General features: G+C 41.2%; 1 protein-coding gene across 3 annotated transcripts in view; it reads right to left on the bottom strand.

Moving 5' to 3' along the window:
• The window catches only part of ARHGEF28 (Rho guanine nucleotide exchange factor 28), a 311,840-nt gene that overhangs the window by 34,270 nt on the left and 252,175 nt on the right, over positions 1-25,395 (bottom strand). For all 3 annotated transcript variants that reach the window (XM_060093040.1, XM_060093041.1, XM_060093042.1), the window contains 7 exons: positions 23,461-23,715; positions 21,807-21,883; positions 10,960-11,138; positions 9,851-9,942; positions 8,442-8,624; positions 4,473-4,604; positions 1,191-1,291 (listed from right to left, as the gene is read on the bottom strand). In XM_060093040.1, coding sequence (XP_059949023.1) covers positions 1,191-1,291; positions 4,473-4,604; positions 8,442-8,624; positions 9,851-9,942; positions 10,960-11,138; positions 21,807-21,883; positions 23,461-23,715 — 1,019 coding nt within the window. The remainder of the gene's footprint in view (positions 1-1,190; positions 1,292-4,472; positions 4,605-8,441; positions 8,625-9,850; positions 9,943-10,959; positions 11,139-21,806; positions 21,884-23,460; positions 23,716-25,395) is intronic.

The raw sequence follows: 25,395 nt of genomic DNA, 5'->3' as shown, positions 1-25,395 counted from the left end.
CATGGAAGGGGAGGGCTTTAGGGGTGGGAGCCACCTCAGCTTTCCATTCAAGAGAAAGATGTTCCTACTCAACCCTCCCCCAACTTCCCCCCCTAGTAACGTAAAAGCAGCTGGAAGCTACAGACTTGAAAGTGAAGCCTGCCCTGAAAAGGATGGAAAAGCAGGAATGTTTTAAGAAGAAATAAGTTAGAAAGCTCAGAGTCAGAGTAAGTGGAGTAAACTCTAACGACTATTTTCATTTTGGCCTATGAAGTTTAAAAAAACACTAAATCACAGCCATCTTTTTTATGGCTCTTAAAATATCTTTGGTTTCTCAGTCATATGTAATATATACAAAAATACATATGCTATACGAAATGTTACATAAAGATCTGACAGATGTCATCTTCCCACATGAACACACAGTGGTATCTGGTAATGTGCCTAATTCGATTTTAGATAAAGTTAAAACTCTTGAGCCCCAGATAATCCTGGGAAGGCCCACTAGTCACTTCTCAAAATCATATTCTTATTCCCTCTCTCTCTCTGACATCTCAGTTTCATTTGACGTTAACAGAAAATTTCACGCATTTAATGTTTAAAAGAGTGTGTTATAACCTATGTGTATAGTACGTAAAAAAAAAGAAGAGGCGTTTGGAATCACTTTGCCCCAGAGCAGAAATTGGTTAGGTTGATTACAAGTCTATCACAAAAAGGCAGGTGACAACAGGGGTGGTGACAGGAAAACAATCGTAAAGGAGAGGAAGGTAAAAGAAAGTGAAGAAGCCAGAACATTCCAAAGTCAAAACTGTTTCTGCCACTTTAGCACCAACTGGTTGCATAAGGGCCTGGATGTCCAGGACCACCTCTCAGCCAAGAGTTACTGTATGTAGTGGGTGAAAAGCTTGAGGTTTGCAGGGCGGAAAGTGAGACCAGAAGCAAAAGCGCAGACACACAAATAAACATTTGAGTTTTAAATCTTTTTAATAACTTTTCATTTGTTTCTTGGTTTACACCTACACGATATCAGAAAAGCAAGAACATTTTAAGAAGAAAAAAGTTGGAAAGTTTAAGTATGAATACTGAAATTGAGAACAATGCAGGAAAACACTTGCAGACTATTCACTGCCGTGGACACACCAGGAGCTGAGGTTGTTTTATTACACAAAGTAGTAACCGGTGCTGTTTACTAACAAATCAGTTCACAATACCTTCTCCCCCGCATCAGAGACCGCCAGGTCGGTTCCCACACCCTGGGTCCCAGGATCCACATCCCAACAGCCTCTTCCTCCTGTCCCTTCTGTGACTAGTGCTGGAAGCACACCATTGAGACAGAAACAAAAAGGACATCATCAAACATCAGCCAGTAGACTGGGTTCTTTGTACTCAGCTGACACATATTCCAAGATAAGAAACATCACAACATCACATGTATAGAATATTCTTATAAGAGGTGCTAAAAAAGTACAGAGCAAAGTGCAGAGTCCCTGCCCCCAGGGAGCTTACACACTAGTAGATGCCAAACTGACCCACAGCATCCATTGTCACCCATCTTTTTACTTTTCCTTCTTTCTAGCGGAGAGATGTTTGTGGGACCAAAAGGGTAGGATACTGCATCTCACTTTCACTTAATAGGAAAAGCCGCCTGGGGAGGGTTAAATTGAAAACAGGCACCATAGAAGAAAATCAAGGGCTGGCAGGCCAGGTCTAAGGAGACAGGTCTGGGAAAGGCTCCCTTAGGGCCAGTACAAGAGCAGCAGACCTTAAACAAGGTTAGAAGGGAAGCATCCAATGGCAGGAATGAAACGTCTTTCTAATCAGGTGAAGACGGCTAATACTTTATGAGCTCAGAGTCATACAAACTGAGAAGCTGCCCTTATTTCCAAATAACTTAATTTTTTTTTTTTTTTTTTTGCGGTATGCGGGCCTCTCACTGTTGTGGCCTCTCCTGTTGCAGAGCACAGGCTCTGGATGCGCAGGCTCAGTGGCCATGGCTCACAGGGCTAGCTGCTCCGCGGCATGTGGGATCTTCCCGGACCGGAGCACGAACCCGTGTCCCCTGCATCGGCAGGCGGACTCTCAAACACTGCGCCACCAGGGAAGCCCAAATAACTTAATTTTTAAAATAATTTCCAAGTGTGTTTTTTCCCTCACAATTCTTACTTATGCTGTAAATTCACAAATACTGTATATTTAACATATGAAAACACAGAGATATTTCTAGTCCAGAGATATGTTTAAGTACCAAATACAGATTTCACGCCATCCATTAGATCTCCATTGGTGGGATTTTATTTCTTTACCCACGTGAACTCAGTTAAAATGTATACCATGCTCACCTTGCACATATTAAAGCTAGACTTTCCAAAGCCCTTTCACACACACAGAGTCTCACTGGAACCATGTCCAATCAGGACCCTGGTGAAATAGATATTCGCTTTGTGACAGTGCTATCTTGAAACTTCATTACTGATGAAGGAAATACTTTTTCTTTACTTAAATTAATTAGAAAACACTTTGGGAAATGACAGTCCTCTAAGATTCCAAAGGCCTCTTCTGTTTAAGCAGAAATAGCTTCAAATTATATCAACTAAAACTTAAGCTCATTTTGCCCAAGCTAGTCAACACTTTTTCACTATAGTGAACAAATACTTTATAGAGATTCTTCTGTCACTCAAAAAACGGTTCCACTCTTGGGTACTATTCTTAACTCTTAGAGAGAGGCCAAAAGCATTACCAGAGAATGAGCCATTCTCTCTTCCCCCCAATAGATACAAGGACCATCAAATGGGCAAAGAAGCTGATGGTGAGCCACATGAAAGCAGAAGAGTGGGATGGATCAGGTCTCTCTGCTCCTGTATTCTACTTCAGAATTTCACAGGAAGTAGATTATACCTGTCCACCTGATTAGGTATTTCAAGGACTAAAAATAGAGGGCCTTGCTTGGTCAATAAGCTCAGACTGACAGGGGGCTGACTTAGAAGGACCCAGTCCTCAAAGTCAATCATAGAACCAAACCATCCAGTTACAGACTTTCGTTCAGGATAGTGCTTTTCACCCTCATCAACTCTATCAAGAGAATCAAACTCTTGTGGCACCGTGTTCCAATCCAGCCCAGCACTAAACCCCAGCACAAGACTAAACCAGTACAAGACCCCACCAACCTGCCCCTCCTCTACATGAACCCTGACTTCAGGCCGCTGTAAACAGCCTCTCGATGGTTCTAGCAGATGTCAGGGGAGATGTGGATACAGACAGGGAGAGCCTTCCTTGCCTGGTCTGACAGGAGGTAGGTGTGGCCTGCGCTCTGAGCAGCTGCAGGAGCTGAGTGGAGCCTGTCCAGCTGTCCCTGGGCTGAGGCTGAGAGTGACAGATCCCTACATGTATTTTGAGCTAGAACTTCCTCAATGACATCATGAGGCTCTTCTTTAAAAAGGAAATCACCTGGGGCAGTACAACTCCCCTGACAAATCTGGGCTGTGCCGAAATGAAAAACACATGTGCACATTCTGAAACTAGAAACCCAGGATTAGATAAAGTAGAACTTAAGAATAATTATTGGCTCTGGTTTAAAAAAATGTATAGAATTTTAAAACTGTACTGCTTCCATGTATCTTAATTAACCAAGGGATGCTGTTAAAGAAATTCTAAGACAATTTAATCCTCCAATCTCTAGCTACTAAAGACATTTTATCTGTGCACAGAAGACCTGGTGGAAGTAAGGTTTTTAATCACCAGGACATAATGAAAACTTATATGCTTTATGGTCCTATCTCAGAAACCTCTAGGGAACTAAATATTTAGCTCACAACTATACATATAATTCGGTTCTGAGAAGTTATCTAAATCAGTTCACCACATTCTATTTTTCTGTATTTAAAATCTATTGAAACACTGTGTAATAAATGAATTCTGACCTCAATTAAAGTGTATGACAACAGTGATCAAGAATCTTCCGGCATTTCTGCCTTTAACCCGAACACCAAACCTCGTGTGTGTGTGTGTGTGTGTGTGTGTCTGTCTGTCTGTCTGTTTCTGTGTCTGTGCATGGGCATGTGTGCATATATGCATTAGATTCTACTTTTCTGAGTTATGTTTTCTGAGTTGACGATATGAGATTAAGGTAAAGGACTTATTCTTTAATGAACTGCAGGGACCCTTTTCCAAAAAACCAAAAAGTGTAAAAGCTCTTTCAAGACTGGATTCAGTAAGTCATAGCAAATACAAGGCAGGGTAGAGTTTGGACAAAGTACACAGCTTCCCTGGGTAATGGCAGTATAACCTACAAACTATTTTTTAAGTCCTTGTCCTTGGAACACCAGTGTCATTTCTATAGGTAAAGGAGGCTAGCATATTTATTTTCAGGTTTTTTTCAAAAGAATATACTCAGTACCCTTCAAATCAGGACAGAGTCACTGCCTTAATTCTATGTGCCCACTATATGCTCCAGGGACTGTGCCCAGGCTCACTGCAAAGGCTACATGCTCACTTACAAGCAGTAGGCGATCCGGGTGCGTCCCGAGAACTGAACATATCCTGCAAAGCAGGTTCTCCACAACCTTCCTTGGGCGACTGACACGCATCGCTCATCTGGGAGGCCTTCACTGCAACTTGCAGGCTCTCGGCTAAGGAGAAGGAGGAAAACAAAAGTAAATTAAAAAAAATATATGTGTGTGTGTGCGTGTGTGTGTGTGTGTGTATACACACACACACATACATACATATACATAGTTCAGGGGTTGGCAAACTATTTGATCTGCATCTGTTTTCATATGGTCCAGGAGCTAAAAATGGCTTTTACCTTTTTAAAGCATTGTTAAAATACACACACATGCACAAAGAAGGTTGTGTTCCCCAAACTGTATATGGCCTGCAGAGCCTAAAATATTTACTATCTGGCCCTATACAGAAAAGGTTTACCAACCCGCAGTCTAGACCAATACTTTTAGCATTACTTTATGACAGAGAATTAATTCAATAAAAAAATGAACAGTATAAAAATAACTCAAATGCAACTTCCAGTAAATTAGTATGCTAAAAAACTTCCTGAAATCAATTAATTTAAATATATTAGGCATTATTATTTATTTATTTATTTAGCTGCGCCGGGTCTTAGTTCCGGCATGCAGGATCTTCCTTGCCGCGTGCAGGACCTTTAGTTGCAGCATGCGAATTCTTAGTTGCGGCATGTGGGATCTAGTTCCCTGACCAGGGATTGAACCCGGGCCCCCTGCACTGGGAGGGCAGTCTTAACCACCGGACCACCAGGGAAGTCCCCAGGCATTAGGATTTTAAAACTTGCTACTCAGAAATATTAGCTATTCTTCAAAAGAGTATTTCCCCAAATGTGCCTTAAATAAAATACGGATTCCCAATCTTCACCTTAGACCTACTGGATCAGATTCTCCAGAGGAGAAAACAGGGGATTTGAATTTTTTTTGTTTGTTTGTTTTTTTTTTTTTTTTTGCTGTACGCGGGCCTCTCACTGTTGTGGCCTCTCCCGCTGCGGAGCACAGGCTCCGGACGCACAGGCTCAGCGGCCATGGCTCACGGGCCCAGCCGCTCCGCGGCATGTGGGATCTTCCTGGACCGGTGCACAAACTCGTGTCTCCTGCATCGGCAGGCGGACTCTCAACCACTGCGCCACCAGGGAAGCCCGGGGGTTTGAATTTTAAACAAGCACCAATGGCTACTCTTAGGATCTGGTAAGACTGGGAAACGCCACACCAAGAAAGTCAAGTTCTTATTTACAATTAAAAATTTGCAACTGGGCTTCCCTGGTGGCACAGTGGTTGAGAGTCTGCCTGCTGATGCAGGGGACACGGGTTCGTGTCCCGGTCCGGGAAGATCCCACATGCCGCTCAGCGGCTGGGCCCGTGAGCCATGGCCGCTGAGCCTGCGCGTCCGGAGCCTGTGTTCTGCAACGGGAGAGGCCACAACAGTGAGAGGCCCGCGTACCGCAAAAAAAAAAAAAAAAAAAAAAAAAATGCAACTAGCTCATAGGATAGCATAATTCTGAGGACTCTACAAATATTTCCAAAACCCTCTGTCCAGTGATTCAATTTAGCAACTACTCACTGAGCACCTACTCTGTTCTGGGGGCCACTGGGCGTCTGCTAACTAATAAGGAGAGTTTGCAGACTAGAGAAGGAAAGAGACACACACAACTAACTCTACTACAGGGCAGCACACAATCAGTGCCAAGTTCTGCCATCCAGGTATCAGAGCATCAGAAAATGCCCAGCAACACAGGCTAAAATTGAGAGTGCGCGACTTATTTGATAAAGACATTGTCAGGGACGATGAGAAGGTCCCTGGTGGTGTCAACCCATTTGGAAGTTCTTCTGGCTTTATTTCTAAAATCTACCTTGCTTCTGCCCACTTCTCTCTACTTGCATTGCCAAAAGTCCTGGTCTAGACCGAGGCCCCAGCCTCTCTCATCTCAGCCTCTGTAAGCACTTCCTAACAGTCTCCAGGCAAACTAGTCTCCTTCCCATCTTGTTTTCCATTCAGCAACCCTCATTCTTTTCAAGATATAAATAAGATCATGCTACACCCATGATTAAAAGCTTCCAACAACTAACTTTCCACTGGTTTTGGAATAAAATGTCTCTCTCTCTCTTTTTTTTTAAACCAGAATCTACAAAGATCTGGTCCCTGCCCACCCATAGCAGCCTCCTCTGCCTCCTGTCACCCTGCCTTCCTTCTTTCACTGAACATGCCAAGCCCATTCCAGATGCAGGGGCTACGTACTCACATTCTGTCTGCCCAGGAATGGTCCTCCCCCAGATCTCCAAACAGCTGGCTTCTCATCTGTCAATTTTCACCTCAAAATATAATCTCAGAGCAGTCTTTCCTGACCTCTCTACAGCAAAGCCTTCCCCTCATCCAATCCCATCATCTTATTTTCTTGTGACTTTCTGAAATAACCTGGTTTCTTTGTGTATTGTATATCTTCCCCAACTAGAAGTTTTTATGAAAGCATTACTGTTTCCTTAGTTGGCACCAACAATAGTGCACACAGTAGGCAGATGCTTAATGAATATTTGATGAAGAAATGAGTAAGAGAGTCCATCAGTGGACTCCACTTCAAACAACCTCTTCACCCTCCTCAAGACCTCAGTCTCTTCAACTGTGAAATAGATACAATAGATTTGATCATTTCTAAATTCTCTTCCACAGGTAGTGTTCTGAGATTCTAAGGCAGAACCTGGCATATGTTTTCTGCAAACATTTCTGCAGATGGTAAATATTTTAGGCTTTGTGGGCCGTACAGTCTCTGTTGCAACTATTCATCTTTGCCACTGTAGCAAGAATGCAGCCACAGACAATATGAAACAAGTGGGTGTGGCTGTGTTCCAATAAAACTACAGCTAAAAAACAGGCAGTGGGAGGTGGGATGCATTTAGTCCGTGGTCTGTAATTTACCAACCCATGTGCTGAATGACAGCATTCCCTGCCACTCTTGGGTGGTGGCTCTTTTATCTCCCAAACCCTCTGTCTCTATTGTCACTTCCAGACTATTGGCCCCATTTCCTCCCTAAACCTGTTTTTCCCTTGAAGTTCATGCCACCAGATTACACCACTCATTGGTCCTCCTGGTTGCCATTCATCTACAGACTCCTCAAACGACATGGCACCTTGTGCAAGTTCCCTCACCTCCCCCAATGCTACTCTTGTCAGAATTCTCTATAATTTCAATTCTGTGAACACAGTCCTTCCAGTACCCTGGCCTATCATCTCCCTAACTTTTTCCCCTTCAGTGAGCTTGTCCTCCACCCTCCTTCAGCCACCAACTCCCACGGTTATGCCCTAGACTTTGTTATTCTCCACACAGCACCCAGAGGGTTCCTTTTAAAACACAAATCAAGTCACTCCTCTACTCAAAACTCTGTACTGCTTTCCCATCTCACTCAGAATGAAGTTCTGAGGGCTTACCTTGATCCAGTCCATGTAATCTGAGTCCTAAGTAACTGTGACTCATCTCCTGCCACTCTCCACCCCTACGTCACTCTACCAGCACTGTCCTCCTTGCTGTTCCTCAAACAAGGCTGGCACTCACCTGCCTCAGGACCTTTGCACCTGCTGTTCTCTATATCTGGAACATTCTTTCCCCAGATATCTACTTGGCTTTCTCACTTACTTCTTGTCTGCTCACATATCACTATATCAAAGAGGCCTTCCCTGGTCATCCTATCAAAAAATAGAAACTTCCCAGCCCTATCACTCTCTATTCCACTTACCCTTATTTTTCTTCATAGCACTTGAACCAAACTGACATTTTTTTTTTAATATATGTTGCTGTTTCTGGAATAAGTAAGGACTCTCTGTTTCTGGAGAGTAAGGATTTTGTCTTATTCTGCTGTGTCCTCAGCACCAAGACCGTAGCACATGGCACGTCGTAGCTGCCCAATAAACATTGTATGAATTTGCTGAACCAAATCCTTTTGGAAGCAACTTACCTTCTTTCAGTGCTGCTGCCAGTAATGAGGCTGCCTGGGGAGGCTCTCCAGGGTCTGGTTTAATGAGGAGGTGGGGCTCTAGATGGACATCCTCAAATCCACTCAGCTCTCCAAGTTCAGCATAGATATGCAGCTTCTCTTCCAAATATGTGCAAATTTGTTGGTCTTGGTTACTGAGTATTTCTAAGAAATAGTATTTACCATTGAAAGTTATCACATGAATACAACTAATGAAAATCTAAGCTCTAAGATAAAGATGTTGCTAGTTAGCAAGCAGTACATTGAACAGGTCAAGTACAAGTTATTGATTGGGTGGGACAAACCTAGGTTGAAATCCTAACTATTCTACTTGATGACTGTAGTTTCCAGCAAATGATTAACATCTCTGAGCTTCCTTTGTCTTTTCTGTAAATTTGCTGTACTCAATAAATGTTCGTTTCATTTCCCATTCCCCTAATTCCAGAAAACCTTGCAAAGCTGATCTTTGTTTATTCAGGCTGTTTTCTATTACGACTAAACATGAAGGTCAGGAATGAAAATTGAGGTGGAACTGTCCAAGATGAGCGCTTCCCACAAGGGAAAACAATGCAAGGCCTGGAACTGCTCGGCCTTCAACCAGTCCTGGTCAAAACCAAACATACCGGTTTATGTTTTCGTTTCTCAACATCCAATGTCTTTAACCACCTTCGCATGCATCATCTTCCTCTAATTTCAACATGTCACAGAATTCTTAGAGCTTAAAGGGACCTTAACCAGAAGCGAATTCAGGGGTTTTCAGTCTGCCTCAGAATCACTGAGGGAGAGTTTAAAATACTGATGTCTACAGCCCATTGCCCTCAGATTCTGGGTGAACTGATTGAGGGTGAGGCCCAGGCATCAGAATTTTTAAAGACCTCCCCAAGTGATTCTAAGGCCCAGCCAGAGATGAGAATCACTGAGCTCATCTAATTTCCTTATTTCACAGATTTGGAAACTGAGGACCAGAGCTATTGTGTTCCTTGTCCAAAGTCATACAACCGTGACCTTACAGTGTGAGATCTAAAATCAAAACACTAGACAACAGGTCCAATGCCCATCTACACCATACTGTCCACAATTGCTGTTATGTTATATGCAGAATTTTTTAAATATATTTTTAATCACTAAGGAGGGAGGGAGTCATTTTATTTGAGCACCTTTAGTGCCAGTGTATATATGTATAAATATCTAGATAGACTGATATCTATCTATCTATCTATCTATCTATCTATATATGCATTTATGTATGTATTTTTTTGAGAGTGGTCGGGGTGGGCCTCCAGTGCACAGAATTAATCATTTAGTCATACGTTCCCATTCATGACACCTCGGTTTCCCCAACCTCCAAGGAGAACTGCATGACCCGGGAACGAGAGGCGCCTGCACTATACCTTGACATTGCTGAATTTTGGCCACTCTGGCTTCAGCTTTCCGCCTCTCTTCGTCAGACTCACTTGTCCTTCCCCCTTCTTCTTCTGGGCAACTTTAAAAGACAATAGTCAAGAGAGACAACTGAAATCAAATCCAGGTATCTTTAGGCTCATTAGAAAGACATGGGAACTTGGCAGTAGAATTATTCAGAGAAGAAAAATTCAGCAGAAAGAGAATTCATCATGCCCCCTGGCCAAGAGATTTGGTTTTCTTGAGTATATAATGGACCTTGCATAATATAACATAGCTCTCAAAGTCAGCAGTTTAGGATGACTCAAATATTCCAACAAACACACACATACACAAACATACACTCATACATGCACACAATACCAATGCCACCAGTAGGTACAACTCAAATCATAATTGTTGCTTTCTACTGCATTTGGGCACTTCCATTCTTAATGAGGGTAGAGAGACTGGAGGGGATGGTGGTAGGGTGCCAGGTTAGGTGGGGTGCAGTGGAGGAGGAGGAATTTTATACAACATCATTCAAGATCTAACTAATCAAGTTACCGTTAAGAATGATCACCCTCACACCCCCGTTTATAAAAACTGTCTTTGCACAAGTAATGAGGGGTAAGTTGATGTAGCACACTTAGATCCACCAATCTAAAAATGTTTATTGAATGATTCTTCAGAATTAGGGACAAAGAGAAACACAGACATGGTCCCTGCCCTCAAGGAGCTTCCAATCTAATAACCAAACATATATACAGAAAAAAGATAATAGCTGCAAGGCTGAAGATGACAAGCACCAAATAAATGCTTTGAGAGCAGGTGTTAAGGAATTTCAGGTAAGGAAGAGACCAGTGGAACTGAAGAGGTCTTCACGAAGGAGGTGAGCCACGAGCGGCACCAAGATGGGCAGGATTCACACAGGCAGAGGGAGACAGGGTGTTACAGGCAGGAAGGCATGGAGAACAAAGGTGCAGATGAGGGGCTACTGCAGGCCAGGGCAGGGGACGGGGAGTTGAGGCTAAGTTTTCATGCAGGGGAGACACAGTTAGAATATTTTCTCCAATGGAACAAGTGCATTGCCTCAATAATGGACAGAAGGAAATGTTACCTTTCTACTGCCTGTTGGATCCGCCTCATCCAGGTATTCCGTTCCTCCTTGGAGTTGGTATGAATTTCATACATCTCAGGACCAGCAGATGAAGCACTGATCAGAAACATTCCTCTCTCCTCATTCGCAACTTCCCTAGCAATGAGCTTCTGAAGGGAAATAACTGATGGCTTCTGATCCTACAGAAAATAGGATGAGGTGCAGATGAAACAGTGTCCTATTTAAAGCAAGGGTCTCACAAAACACAGTAGCTAACGAAAGCAACAGTATTAGGCACATCTTATTTCACTTCAACCTTTTCTCTTCCACAGAAGAGCTGTGGAAGTTCATAAGATTTCCAATGAAAAGGGTATGCTGAAGAGAGGATGGAAAAAGAGGATACAGGAGAATGTTTGTCCTTAAGAATGGGTGGTTTAAAAGGATATCTTTTAAAAAGACAGAACAATCAGAGCAGTAAGAAAAAAATATCAAAACTGTTGTAGTCAGGGATGGAGAGATTTTTCTAGAAGGGCATGGTATAGGAAACAGTGTATCAAATATTACAAAGAGATTAAGAGGGTTGGAAGACCTACAGAGTCCACTGGATTTGGCAGTTAACAGTAACACTGTTTGAACAAGCTGATGGGTACAGAACCCCAAGTACCAAAGAGTAAACTGTAAATATGAAAGGTAAGACTGGGGAGGCTAGGGCTTCCCTGGTGGCGCAGTGGTTAGGAATCCACCTGCCAATGCAGGGGACACAGGTTTTGAGTCCTGGTCCGGGAAGATCCCACATGCTGCAGAGCAACTAAGGCCGTCTGCCACAACTCCTGAGCCTGCACTCCAGAGCCCGCGAGGCACAACTCCTGAAGCCCGGGCACCTGGAGACCATACTCTGCAACAAGAGAAGCCACCGCAATGAGAAGCCCACGCACCACAACGAAGAGTAGCTCCCGCTCGCCGCAACTGGGGAAAGCCCGCGTGCAGCAACAAAGACCCAACCCAGCCAAAAATAAATAAATAAATTTTAAAAAAAAGAAAGAAAGAAAGAATGGGGAGGCAAGACCTCAGATTCCCCAGAACCAATGTCTACTGCTATTGTAGTACTGAGCACAATAGCCTCACTGCAACCTGCAAATGCCTCTTGTTCCCACCAACCAGGTGAGCCCTTGGTGGGCAGGAATGGGTCTAATCCATCTTCATATGCCTAACCCAATGTTTTGAATAAAGTAGGCAACTCAATAAATGTTAGTAGACCTATATTTGGCATAATTCCATCAGAGAGAAATAGGAACAAAGTCTAAAATTTGGCATCGAAGCCACGATTAAATCACCTTTTCTATCAACGTTTACTATGATCCTTCAATGTCCCATTCTAAGCACTGGGGATTCAAAGATGAATAAGACACTGATAATACTAATTGGGGTAGGTAGCTATGGTTGAAAATGATGGCCAAAAGAATGCCGGCAGGATGAACAGTTTGGGGGCTAAATATGAAGAATCTTCTTTGGTTTGTGGCTTCTACCACTGTTTACAGAGTTGGTTGCAGTGTGTGGTTTTGCTTCTTGGACTCTTGGACTGAGTGACGCCTTTATCCAGAACACACTGCTCCATCCCTCTCTGCTGACTCCTTGGTGCTGACATGTCGGCTTTCCTAGCATCACCCAGCTTTACCACATCTGAAGTTGTGTGCAAGGGTATGACCAGAGAACCTCTTCATTCTATCTTCATCCAATTCTTAAGAGTAGCAAATACAAAAAAGCAACCCATGATGGGACAGACCACTGGTCTACCCAGTCCTGCTCACTGCCTCTGCTCATGGAAGTAAAAGCCACTTTGTGGCAGAGCTTTTGGAACACTGCCCGTTCTAATTAGGGAGAGCCCCTGAGCACTGTTAACATCCCTTATTCGAATATGGATCTACTATCTAAGACCTTATCTGCTTTCCTTCTTGCAAAGCACAGTTTTAACTTCCTCAGCTTACAAAGTCAGTAGCCTCTGTACATAAAGAGGCAGAGTAGGCTTGAATACACACACACACACATATGTATATATAACTATTTGAACTAGTTGTTTAGTGTTGCAGGAGAGGAGGTGGTGGTGTCAGATATTTTAAAAATGAAAAATAGGTCAGTGGGTAGAACGTAGCATTAATTAAACCACCACAGACCAGGAGGCATCAGGGACATGACCATGATTGTTCATACTAATCACACATGGACACTAGAGATGATCAAGAATTCAAATTAAATCTCTAGGAATGGAGGTAACCTGTCTACTTTGGAGACAGATGTTAAAAACTAGTGATGTAGGGCTTCCCTGGTGGCGCAGTGGTTGAGAGTCCGCCTGCCGATGCAGGGGACATGGGTTCGTGCCCCAGTCCGGGAAGATCCCACATGCCGCGGAGCGGCTGGGCCCGTGAGCCATGGCCACTGAGCCTGCGCATCCAGAGCCTGTGCTCCGCAACGGGAGAGGCCACAACAGTGAGAGGCCCACGTACCACACACACACAAAAAAAACTAGTGATGCAAAGGCCTAACTCAGCCTGCAGAGAGCTTTTCTTTGTGCCACAGCACTTTGACAAAAGATTTTTAAAAATAATTGCCAGCCTTTAAAAACTGAGCATTTCACTTTTTTAAAAACTCTTGATTTCTGGGTTTTGGGAGAAAGCAGAAGATTGGCAATCCTGGGCCCATAGCTTCATTTTAAAACACAGGTGACAGCTGAGCCATCCCTGCCCTCTTTGAGACAGGGCATGAATTCACCAGTTCACTGTGGTCCCTACCACTCTCTAGCAGCTCCTTGATGGCAAGAGTCCGGTCCAGTTTACTCATTTACATTTCCTGCCCAATAATCCCTGTAGACACTGGAGTTGACAACCTCTGCCCAAGGGAAAGAGGAAAAGGAACTGCTACATTCAGCCTCATCGTTACACCATATCCATTGGTGATTCCATAAAGTGGCTGATTCTCTTAGTGAACCATTCCATTCAGGATTCCACTGTGATAACAAGATCTTAAGGTCGCTTCATAATGAACTTGCACTTGCACATCTACACATTCACTTTTTTTTTTATTGTTCATTCATTTTGAAACTACCTTCTTTGATATTCAAGAGGTCCTCCTAGATTCAGTATTCCAGGATTTAGTGAACACATGTACTTTTTCCTACTCATTTTTAGAGCTGGTCCTACTCCCATTTCCAGAGTCCTCTTTAAAAACCAACAAAATTCTCTTGTAAGGAAGCTATTCCAACCTCTGGCTACTTTCAGCTGCTTATCTTCTCGGCCATTTTCAAATTCATCAAGTCTTCTGCAACATGTAGCAAGTTAAGAATTTACTAAAGAGAAGTTTCAAACAGCACAAGGAGCAGAGCGTCTCACCTGTGGTCACCAGCACGACGATAACTTTCTAAAATACTATGGCGAGTCCTAGGAAATCCAGATATTTGTATACTCCTAGCTAATGCGTCCATTCTCTCATGCTGTTAACTACAAAGTAAGATACCTGGGTTTGTGTCCACTAAATGTACACGATGCACCTAAAAAGCATAGGATTGAACAGTACTGTGCGTTGACTCTCAGAATAATGCTTTCGCTTTTGCTCCCTGACATTGACAAGGCCTTGACTGGCCTTTATGAAGGCAGCTATGTGGCAGACTAACATCGTCAGGAAACAGTATCAGCACCATCGTACTACTGTCCATAGCCAAACACATTATACAAAGAGGACCTAAGTTGTGGCTGCCGCCATTCTGACATTTGGTGGATTGCATTCCTAGTGTCCCACTTAATGGCAAATGTGCTCTAAGGGTGGCACCAATAACTCTTCAAGAGATCAGATAAGAGGGGAGAGCAGACAGCAGAAGCAAGAAGAACTACAATCCTGCAGCCTGTGGAACAAAAACCACATTCACAGAAAGATAGACAAGATGAAAAGGCAGAAGGCTATGTACCAGATGAAGGAACAAGATAAAACCCCAGAAAAACAACAAAACGAAGTGGAGATAGGCAACCTTCCAGAAAAAGAACTCAGAATAATGATATTGAAGATGATACAGTACCTCAGAAAAAGAATGGAGGCAAAGATCGAGAAGATGTAAGAAATGTTTAACAAAGACCTAGAAGAATTAAAGAACAAACAAACAGAGATGAACAATACAATAACTCAAATGAAAAATACACTAGAAGGAATCAATAGTAGAATAACTGAGGCAGAAGAATAGATAAGTGACCTGGAAGACAGAAAGGAGGAATTCACTGCCACAGAACAGAATAAAGAAAAAAGGAATAAAAAGAAATGAAGACAGCCTGAGACCTCTGGGACAACATTAAATGCAACAACATTCGCATTATAGGGGTCCCAGAAGGAGAAGAGAGAAAGGACCTGAGAAAATATTTGAAGAGATTATAGTCGAAACTTCCCTAACGTGAAAGGAAATAGCCACCCAAGTCCAGAAAGTACAAAGAGTCCCAGGCAGGATAAACCCAAGGAGAAACACGCCGAGACATAGAGTAATCAAATTGACAAAAATTAAAGACAAAGAAAAATTATTGAAAGCAACAAGGGAAAAATGACAAAAAACATACAAGGGAACTCCCATAAGGTTAACAGCTGATTTCTCAGCAGAAACTCTACAAGCCAGAAAGGAGTGGCATGATATATTTAAAGTGATGAAAGGGAAGAAACTACAACCAAGATTACACTACCAGGCAAGGATCTCATTCAGATTTGACAGAGAAATCAAAAGCTTTACAGACAAGCAAAAGCTAAGAGAATTCAGCACCACCAAACCAGCTCTACAACAAATGGGAAAGGAACTTCTCTAAGTGGGAAACACAAGAGAAGAAAAGGACCTACAAAAACAAACCCAAAACAATTAAGAAAATGGTAATAGGAACATACATATCGATAAATACCTTAAACGTGAATGGATTAAATGCTCAAAGCAAAAGACACAGGCTCACTGAATGGATACAAAAATAAGACCCATATATATGCTGTCTACACTTCAGTGGGTCTGAAGACCCACTTCAGACCTAGGGACACATACAGACTGAAAGTGAGGGGATGGAAAAAGATATTCCATGCAAATGGAAATTAAAAGAAAGCTGGATCAGCAAATACTCAATCTCAGGTAAAATAGAGTTTAAAATAAAGAATGTTACAAGAGACAAGGAAGGACACTACATAATGATCAAGGGATCAATCCAAGAATAAGATATAACAATTATAAATATATATGCACCCAACATAGGAGCACCTCAATACATAAGGCAACTGCTAACAGCTATAAAAGAGGAAATTGACATTAACACAATCATAGTGGGGGACTCTAACACCTCACTTACACCAATGGACAGATCATCCAAACAGAAAATTAATAAGGAAACACAAGCTCTAAGCGACACAATAGACCAGATAGATTTAATTGATATTTATAGGACATTCCATGCAAAAACAGCAGACTACACTTTCTTCTCAAGTGCACATGGAATATTCTCCAGGATAGATCACATCTTGGGTCACAAATCAAGCCTCAGTAAATTTAAGAAAATTGAAATCATATCAAGCATCTTTTCTGATCACAATGCTATGAGATTAGAAATCAATTACAGGGAAAAAAACCCGTAAAAACCTCAAACATATGGAGGCTAAACAATACGTTACTAAATAACCAAGAGATCACTGAAGAAATCAAAGAGAAAATCAAAAAATACCTAGAGACAAATGACAATGAAAACACGATGGTCCAAAACCTATCAGATGCAGCAAAAGCAGTTCTAAGAGGGAAGTTTATAGCAATACAAGCCTACCTCAAGAAACAAGAAACATCTCAAATAAACAATCTAACCTTACACCTAAAGGGACTAGAGAAAGAAGAACAAACAAAACCCAAAGTTAGTAGAAGGAAAGAAATCATAAAGATCAGAGCAGAAATAAATGAAATAGAAACAAAGAAAACAATAGCAAAGATCAATAAAACCAAAAGCTGGTTCTTTGACAAGATAAACAAAGTTGATAAACCATTAGCCAGACTCATCAAGAAAATGAGGGAGAGGACTCAAGTCAATAAAATTAGAAATGAAAAAGGAGAAGTTACAACAGACACCGCAGAAATACAAAGCATCCTAAGAGACTACTACAAGCAACTCTATGCCTATAAAATGGACAACCTGGAAGAAATGGACAAATTCTTAGAAAGGTATAACCTTCCAAGACTGAACCAGGAAGAAACAGAAAATATGAACAGACCAATCACAAGTAATGAAATTGAAACTGTGATTAAAAATCTTCCAACAAACAAAAGTCCAGGACCAGATGGCTTCACAGGTGAATTCTATCAAACATTTAGAGAAGAGCTAACACCCATCCTTCTCAAAGTCTTCCAAAAAATTGCAGAGGAAGGAACACTCTCAAACTCATTCTATGAGGCCACCATCACCCTGATACCAAAACCAGACAAAGATACTACAAAAAAAGAAAATTACAGACCAATATAACTCATGAATATAGATGCAAAAATCCTCAACAAAATACTAGAAAACAGAACCCAGCAACACATTAAAAGGATCATACACCATGATCAAGTGGGATTTATCCCAGGGATGCAAGGATTCTTCAATATACACAAATCAATCAATGTGATACACCATATTAACAAACTGAAGAATAAAAACCATATGATCATCTCAATAGATGCAGAAAAAGCTTTTGACAAAATTCAACACCCATTTATGATAAAAACTCTCCAGAAAGTGGGCATAGGGGAACCTACCTCAACATAATAAAGGCCACAGCAAACATCATTCTCAATGGTGAAAAACTGAAAGCATTTCCTCTAAGATCAGGAACAAGACAAGGATGTCCAACCTCGCCACTATTATTCAACACTTTTGGAAGTCCTAGCCACGGCAATCAGAAAAGAAAAAGAAATAAAAGGAATACAAATTGGAGAAGAAGAAGTAAAACTGTCACTGTTTTCAGATGACATGGTACTATACATAGAGAATCCTAGAGATGCCCCCAGAAAACTACTAGAGCTAATCAATGAATTTGGTAAAGTTGCAGCATACAAAATTAATGCACAGAAATCTCTTGCATTCCTATACGCTAATGATGAAAAATCTGAAAGAGAAATTAAGGAAATACTCCCATTTACCACTGCAATAAAAAGAATAAAATACATAGGAATAAACCTACCTAGGGAGACAAAAGACCTGTATGCAGACAACTACAAGACACTGATGAAAGAAATTAAAGGTGATACAAACAGATGGAGAGATATACCATGTTCTTGGATTGGAAGAATCAATAATGTAAAAATGCCTATACTACCCAAAGCAATCTACAGATTCAGTAAATCCCTATCAAATTACTAATGGAATTTTTTACAGAACTAGAACAAAAAATCTTAAAATTTGTATGGAGACACAAAAGACCCCAAATAGCCAAAGCAGTCTTGAGGGAAAAAAATGGAGCGGGAGGAATCAGACTTCCTGACTTCAGATTATACTTCAAAGCTACAGTAATGAAGACAATATGGTACTGGCATAAAAACAGAAATATACATCAATGGAACAGGATAGAAAGCCCAGAGGTAAACCCACACACCTATGGTCAACTATTCTATGACAAAAGAAGCAAGGATGTACAATGGAGAAAAGATAGTCTCTTCAATAAGTGGTGCTGGGAAAACTGGACAGCTACATGTAAAAGAATGAAAGTAAAACATCCCCTAACACCATACACAAAAATAAATTCAAAACGGATTATAGACCTAAATGTAAGACCGGATACTATAAAACTCTTAGAGGAAAACATAGGAAGAACACTCTTTGACATAAATCACAGCAAGATCTTTTCTGATCCACCCCCTAGAGTAATGGAAATAAAAACAAAAACAAATGGGACCTAATGAAACTTAAAAGCTTTTGCACAGCAAAGGAACTACAAACAAGACAAAAAGACAACCCTCAGAATGGGAGAAAATATTTGCAAATGAATCAATGGACAAAGGATTAATCTCCAAAATATATAAACAGCTCATGCAGCTCAATATTAAAGAAACAAACAACCCAATCAAAAAATGGGCAGAAGACCTAAATAGACATTTCTCCAAAGAAGACATACAGATGGCCAAGAAGCACATGAAAAGCTGCTCAACATCACTAATTATTAGAGAAATGCAAATCAAAATTACAAGGAGGCATCACCTCACACCAGTTAGAATAGGCATCATCAGAAAATCTACAAACAACAAATGCTGGAAAGGGTGTGGAGAAAAGGGAACCCTCTTGAACTGTTGGTGGGAATGTAAATTGATACAGCCACTATGGAGAACAGTACGGAGGTTCCTTAAAAAACGAAAAATAGAACTACCATATGACACAGCAATTCCACTACTGGGCATATACCCTGAGAAAACCATAATTCAAAAAGACACATGCACCCCAATGTTCATTGCAGCACTATTTACAATAGCCAGGTCATGGAAGCAACCTAAATGCCTATCGACAGATGAATGGATAAAGAAGATGTGGTACATATATAAAAGGGAATATTACTCAGCCATAAAAAGGAACGAAATTGGGTCATTTGTAGAGATGTGGATGGATCTAGAGACTGTCATACAGAGTGAAGTAAGTCAGAAAGAGAAAAACAAATATCGTATATTAACGCATATATGTGGAACCTAGAAAAATGGTACAGATGAACCTGTTTGCAGGGCAGAAATAGAGACACAGATGTAGAGAACAAATGTATAGACACCAAGGCGGGGAAAGTGGTGGTGGGGGGGCAGGTGTGATGAACTGGGAGACTGGGATTGACATGTATACACTAATATGTATAAAATGGATAACTAATAAGAACCTGCTGTATAAAAAAATAAATAAAATAAAATTCAAAAATTCAAAAAAAAAAAGGCATATAAGGCCTCCCCCCAAAAAAAGAGATCAGGTAAGAGGAACAGATTCATATTTCAGGTCATATTTTAAGTTAAGCATCACAACTTGATCTGAATCCATTTGCACATTGTCCTAGAAAACAAGATAGCTGTCTTTTTAAAAAAAATTTATTTAGTTTTTTATTTATTTATTTTTGGCTGTGTTGGGTCTTCGTTTCTGTGCGAGGGCTTTCTCTAGTTGTGGTGAGCAGGGGACACTCTTCTTCACCGTGCACGGGCCTCTCACTGTCGTGGCCTCTCTTGTTGCAGAGCACAGGCTCCAGATGCGCAGGCTCAGTAGTTGTGGCCCACAGGCCTAGTTGCTCCGTGGCATGTGGGATCTTCCCAGACCAGGGATCGAACCCGTGTCCCCTGTATTGGCAGGCAGATTCTCAACCACTGCACCACCAGGGAAGTCTGATAGCTGTCTTTTTGCTGTGTCGAATTTTTGATCCATCAGCAGGTCACCGGGCCTATACCACCCAAGAAGCAGGATTTGCTTCTCTTTCCGGTCTTAGTTTTTGAAGAAACCTTTGTTTATAAAAATGTGGTGTGAATTTGTTTTCTCTTCCAGCATGGCCCTCACCATCCCACAGGGCAAACAAAATGTTCCCACCTTCCTGCTTATTTTCTCTGTGATCCTTCAGAGCATCCAAGATAATAGCAGAGACAGGTTGTTCGACAAATCCGTAGGTTGTCATGAAATATGCAATATAGACAGTTCAAATGGATCAGGGCCATGGAACTAGTTTAAGGTCTCTTGTTATCCTCTGGTGTAGCTTTGTGAAATAATCTCTGACCTTTATACAACTTGGCATCCCTGTGTTGATGAGAGGCAATGTGCTGAACAGGGTGAAGAAGGCTACTGGGCCAACCTGACAAGATGGAGAGGCAGCTGAGATACTGCTCCAGCCTCTTCCTCCCCAGCATCCATCACTGAGCAGGATGCTTCTTTGTTTCCTCTGAACGGCATAACATAAACTTCTTTAAGCTATGAATTTGCCAAAACCAGTTGAAATTGAGGATATCTGCTAATGGTACCCAAATATCCTGTCAGTCAATGGATGATAAACACTAACATTGTAGAGAAGCACCATGATACCGCCCACATTGGTACTGCATCTTAGATTCTTTCCTATAACAGGGCCTGATACTCCATGATGCTGACAAGGGGTTGACTCATGACCTCTTCCATCTTTAAGCAAGTCACTGTGGACAAGATGCTATATAAGAAATGCTATAAAATGCTGGTTTTACTGCTAGTCTGAGTCTCACTCTGTGCTGGCAATGAGATTACAGTAACACACTACAAAGGTAAGTGTTACATGAACAACCTTATTAGTAGCCATTATGGGAGAATTAAGAAAGAATCGTCTTTACACTTTAGATACCAGGATGGTATCTGGTATTCTCGTGTCTGGCAGAAGGAGCATCGTAACAGTTATGAATGGAGTTGGCAACTGGTACAGCAGGCACTGTCCAATGAGGGTAGAGAGAGTGAGGTGCCAGAAGTGACTCGTTATTCCCATCATTAACATTTGAGGTGCTGGGAAGTCAGGACTGCAGGGGGAGGGGGTTTCTGGAGGAAAGACCAAGATAGCCAGACAGCAGAGGGTCCCCTTGTGGGGTTTAGGGCAGTGCCTATTCACCAACCAGTATCAAAGTACTTCAATATTTTCACAACTGGTTAAATTGCTGCATCAGCTGACTACCAGTCCTAGTTGCAATAAATCAATGCATATCATGCTTGGTAAACCCAACTGGATCCTTGCTACTGAATACTGTAATTACTAATAATGGGACTATACCACAGGCATGATCTTGCCAATGACCATTTAATTTCACTAGGAATTTCAGGCATTTTTCAAGGAGATGTGGGATTAAACCAATTAAAATATTCATCACACGGCCATATACTTACAACAGCTGCAAAGATGTACTTCTGGTCTTTTTCTTGTAAAAAGAGCAGCACATCAGATAGAAGCAGAGCTAGGATATCTTCAAAGGAAAAATATTTCTAGTATTAATGAAGCAAACCACAATTCAAATGTCTTTATTAAAATTCTAATTTCATGTTTAAATAATTTAAATAAACATACTAAAAATAAATACTAACTTTTAGTCTAACTATAAAACCTTTATTAAAATGCCTGTATTATGATAGCTAAAGATATATTTTATAGATAACTTAGTAGGTAAGCTGTGTTTAAGTGCACGCTTGTGTGTGTCACGGTTGGTACAGCTAAATCTCCAGCAAAATTTAATGTTGTAGCCTTCCAAATGGAAGAAAAAGATTCAATAAAAAACAAGGTTCTAATAGAATAGAGCAAGCCCTTACCTTTACGGCAAAAAAGTGCTTAATTAAAAATGTTCATGGGCAGCTTCTGCCTTGAATTACTATATATACTCATCTGCTATTTTGTTCCATCTGGATCTGAGGGAAGTCTGAGGTCCTACACCTCCCTTACATACTGTTCACAAGAACCCACCTTCACTATACCACTAACATTCTAACAAAAAGTTACCCAGCTGTTCAGTCCACAAAACAGATAAAGAGCAAATGACTTGGAGCAATAGGATCTACAGACTGCGGTTAATATTTTAGTTGTGGTTAATATTCTAAGTATGGTTCATGTTTAGTTGCAACACTGCAAGTTTCTGATCAGTAAGTCCTTTGGTCATTTGTTGCAAGCACTACCAAAACTTGATAATCCTTCAGTGGGTAGCAACCTTGGAGTACCTGGAATTTAACCACCTCTTCCTCTCATTGCTTACCTAAGGAAGATACTGAGACATATCAGAAACAAGAAGGTTGGGCCAGTGGTGCTTAACCCTGACTGCAGACCCACCTGGGTGCTTTGAGCATCCCTATGCCTGGGCTTCACCCCCAGACCAATAAAATCAGAACCCCTGGGAGGAGACTTCAGCATCAGTAAAATTTTTAAACTCCAGAGGCCATTCTAGGGTTTTAAATCCAGTGGCCAGTGTTGACAAAGCCTCGGACAAGGTGCTAGCTACAGAATCATTTCTTAAGGATCAGAATAAACTATTTTAGACTCTAACCAGATTAATAGGCAGGTTAATGCCTGATAGCAAACAGCACACCAATGTCAACGTGTATATTTATGCATTACTATGTATATTTATGCATTATATCATTCAGTCCCAAAGATCATGTTTAGATCTCATTTTTCCCCTCAATGGTCTGAGCTCCTGGCTGGCTTGGCACACAACAGATCCTGAGTGTGTAGGCACATTTTCCAGAATAATATTTCCATGCCAACAATTAGCAGAATTCTCAGGTCCTTTGATTCAAACATCGCAAACTTGAAAACCCATGCAATACATAAGAAGCCTTTTGCTTGAGGCAGCAAACTTCCCCCTAAGGTTTGTAGCGTGGTCCACCTGTGCCTATGGAAGTTTTCATCTTGATCCTACAGGGATCTTTCCACTGACCTAGGGTTTGTGTGTGGGCCTGCATCACTGAACCATTTTCCTTTGGAAAATCTGTCCTCTGTTAAATGAATAATGTGCGTGAACATGAGGGAGAAATTGGTCTGTTAGAGCCATGGTACCTTTGAAACGACCCGTAGCGGTTTTCCAATAAACAAGGCCATCGTATAACAGGGTCCTTTCTTTACTCATCAGTGCCTGTTTCCTAAACACGTGGCCATTTTTAAGCTTGGTATATGTTTTGTTTTCAATCTTATTTAGGATCTCAAGCCATTTTTGTTTTTTCTCATATTCGCTGACTTTTAAATCCACAGCTGCAATCATGTCTTTAATTAAGCAAAGAGCTTTGCATAAGTCTTTCTGTTCTTCAGTGCTCTCTGCATGGGAAAAAGAAAGAACAGACACCATGAAATAAGCCAGAGCGCTAATAAGGAAGACACTTTTTCTTTAGTTTTAAATAAAGTTGAATACATCATCCAAATAGCAAAAATCCCAGAGCAAAAATATTGGATTAACTTCAAATATTCTATCATCACTCCACACCCCCCCCAAAAGGATGGTTAAAATGTATTATTAAGAAGATTTACATATCAGATGCTTCAGCAGAAACACTGTGACAATATGATGTCTGAGTTCTAGAGACTGGTCTGACCTTCCTTCCTAGAGCAGTGAATGTGTCATAGCCCAAGTTAGGCCTTCCTTCCACCTTCCCAGACACAGGTAATTAAGCAAACCCCACACCTAGCTTCTTAGAACTTAACTGAGCTACAAGCCCAAGCTGGAGTCCTTTCCCAGAAGGGAGCTGCAGGGTGACTTGAATAGATCTCAGACTCATTTGCTTTCCTAGATCCCTCTCTCCCTAAAAAAATAACATATAAAATTATAACTTACAACTGCATTAACATAAAGATAAATATATTAATATATATTAAAACATTTTTTCAACCTAAAAAAAATGGGACCAAGGCACTGTGCAGAGTAGGTAACTCAGCCACGCTCACACCAACAGAGTAGACAATCATCGAATCCAGCTGCTACTCTGAAATACTGGCCATATCTCTTATCTCTAGATTATCTTAAGAAAAACTGCTGGAGAAGTTTCTGCAACAGCCTCCTGGAGCTCTAGATGAAACCAAATGTAGCTATTTTCTATATCTGATTTAAAAAAAACGAATTGATGTTTATTGAGGTGAATGGAACTGAAAGGGAAAGTTTCAGGAGGTCAGAAAATGCTAGAAGGAGAGGAGAAAGAAAAACAACAGAGAAAATAAAAGATTCTCTAAGAGCCTAGAGCAGCAGAAATAAACACACAGAAATAGCAGTGAAATGGAATAAGAACAAGTCCTCCAAAGGGTCTAAACTTTCCAGGCTCTAAATGCCTCAGATAGGTACATGAGGACTTTGTGAGGAAACCAAGGAATAGATTGTGACACCAATCATTAACAAGGAAGATTTTCTCATTGCTCATGAAAAGAATATACTTCATTTACTTCACTACTTTACTATACCTGCCACCCACCTAAGCAGCACTCCCCACCATGAAAAAAAAAAAGATTCTTCTTTATAAAGAGCATATTTTAAATATAGGAAAGTTGAGTAGTAAAAATCAAAGTTGAATTACAAAGTAACTTAAAGTAAGGCCAAGAAAAGGCTCCGAGTCTTCTGACCTTCAGGAATAAATTACTGTCTTTTAACCACTTGCAACTCAAAGTGCAGCAGCATTGGCCCCACCCAGGGGTCTTGTTAGAAATGCTTACCTTGGGTTCTACCCCAGACCTACTGAATCGGAGTCTGCATGTAAATGAGATCCCCAGGTGAGGGGTACTCCTAATGAAATTCCAAAAGCACTGCCATAAAGAGTCACATGAACCAATGTTCCCAGCAACTACAGAGGTTGGAGAAGTCTGACCTAACTAAGGAGGCAGTGTTCGTTCAGCCACTATGACGTCTACGCGTGCAGAGCCAGAAGTCACACTTCTCATTTCCGACACACAGTAGGCAATCACTGTCATGCATCCTACCTGGAATCTGGCATGGGATGATTCTTGGAGGAGCAC

The sequence above is a fragment of the Mesoplodon densirostris genome, chromosome 3 (assembly GCF_025265405.1).
Source record: "Mesoplodon densirostris isolate mMesDen1 chromosome 3, mMesDen1 primary haplotype, whole genome shotgun sequence".
Classification (NCBI taxonomy): Eukaryota; Metazoa; Chordata; class Mammalia; order Artiodactyla; family Ziphiidae; genus Mesoplodon; species Mesoplodon densirostris.
The sequence above is the reverse complement of the archived record's forward strand: the minus strand, read 5'-3'. Positions and strand labels throughout refer to the sequence as shown.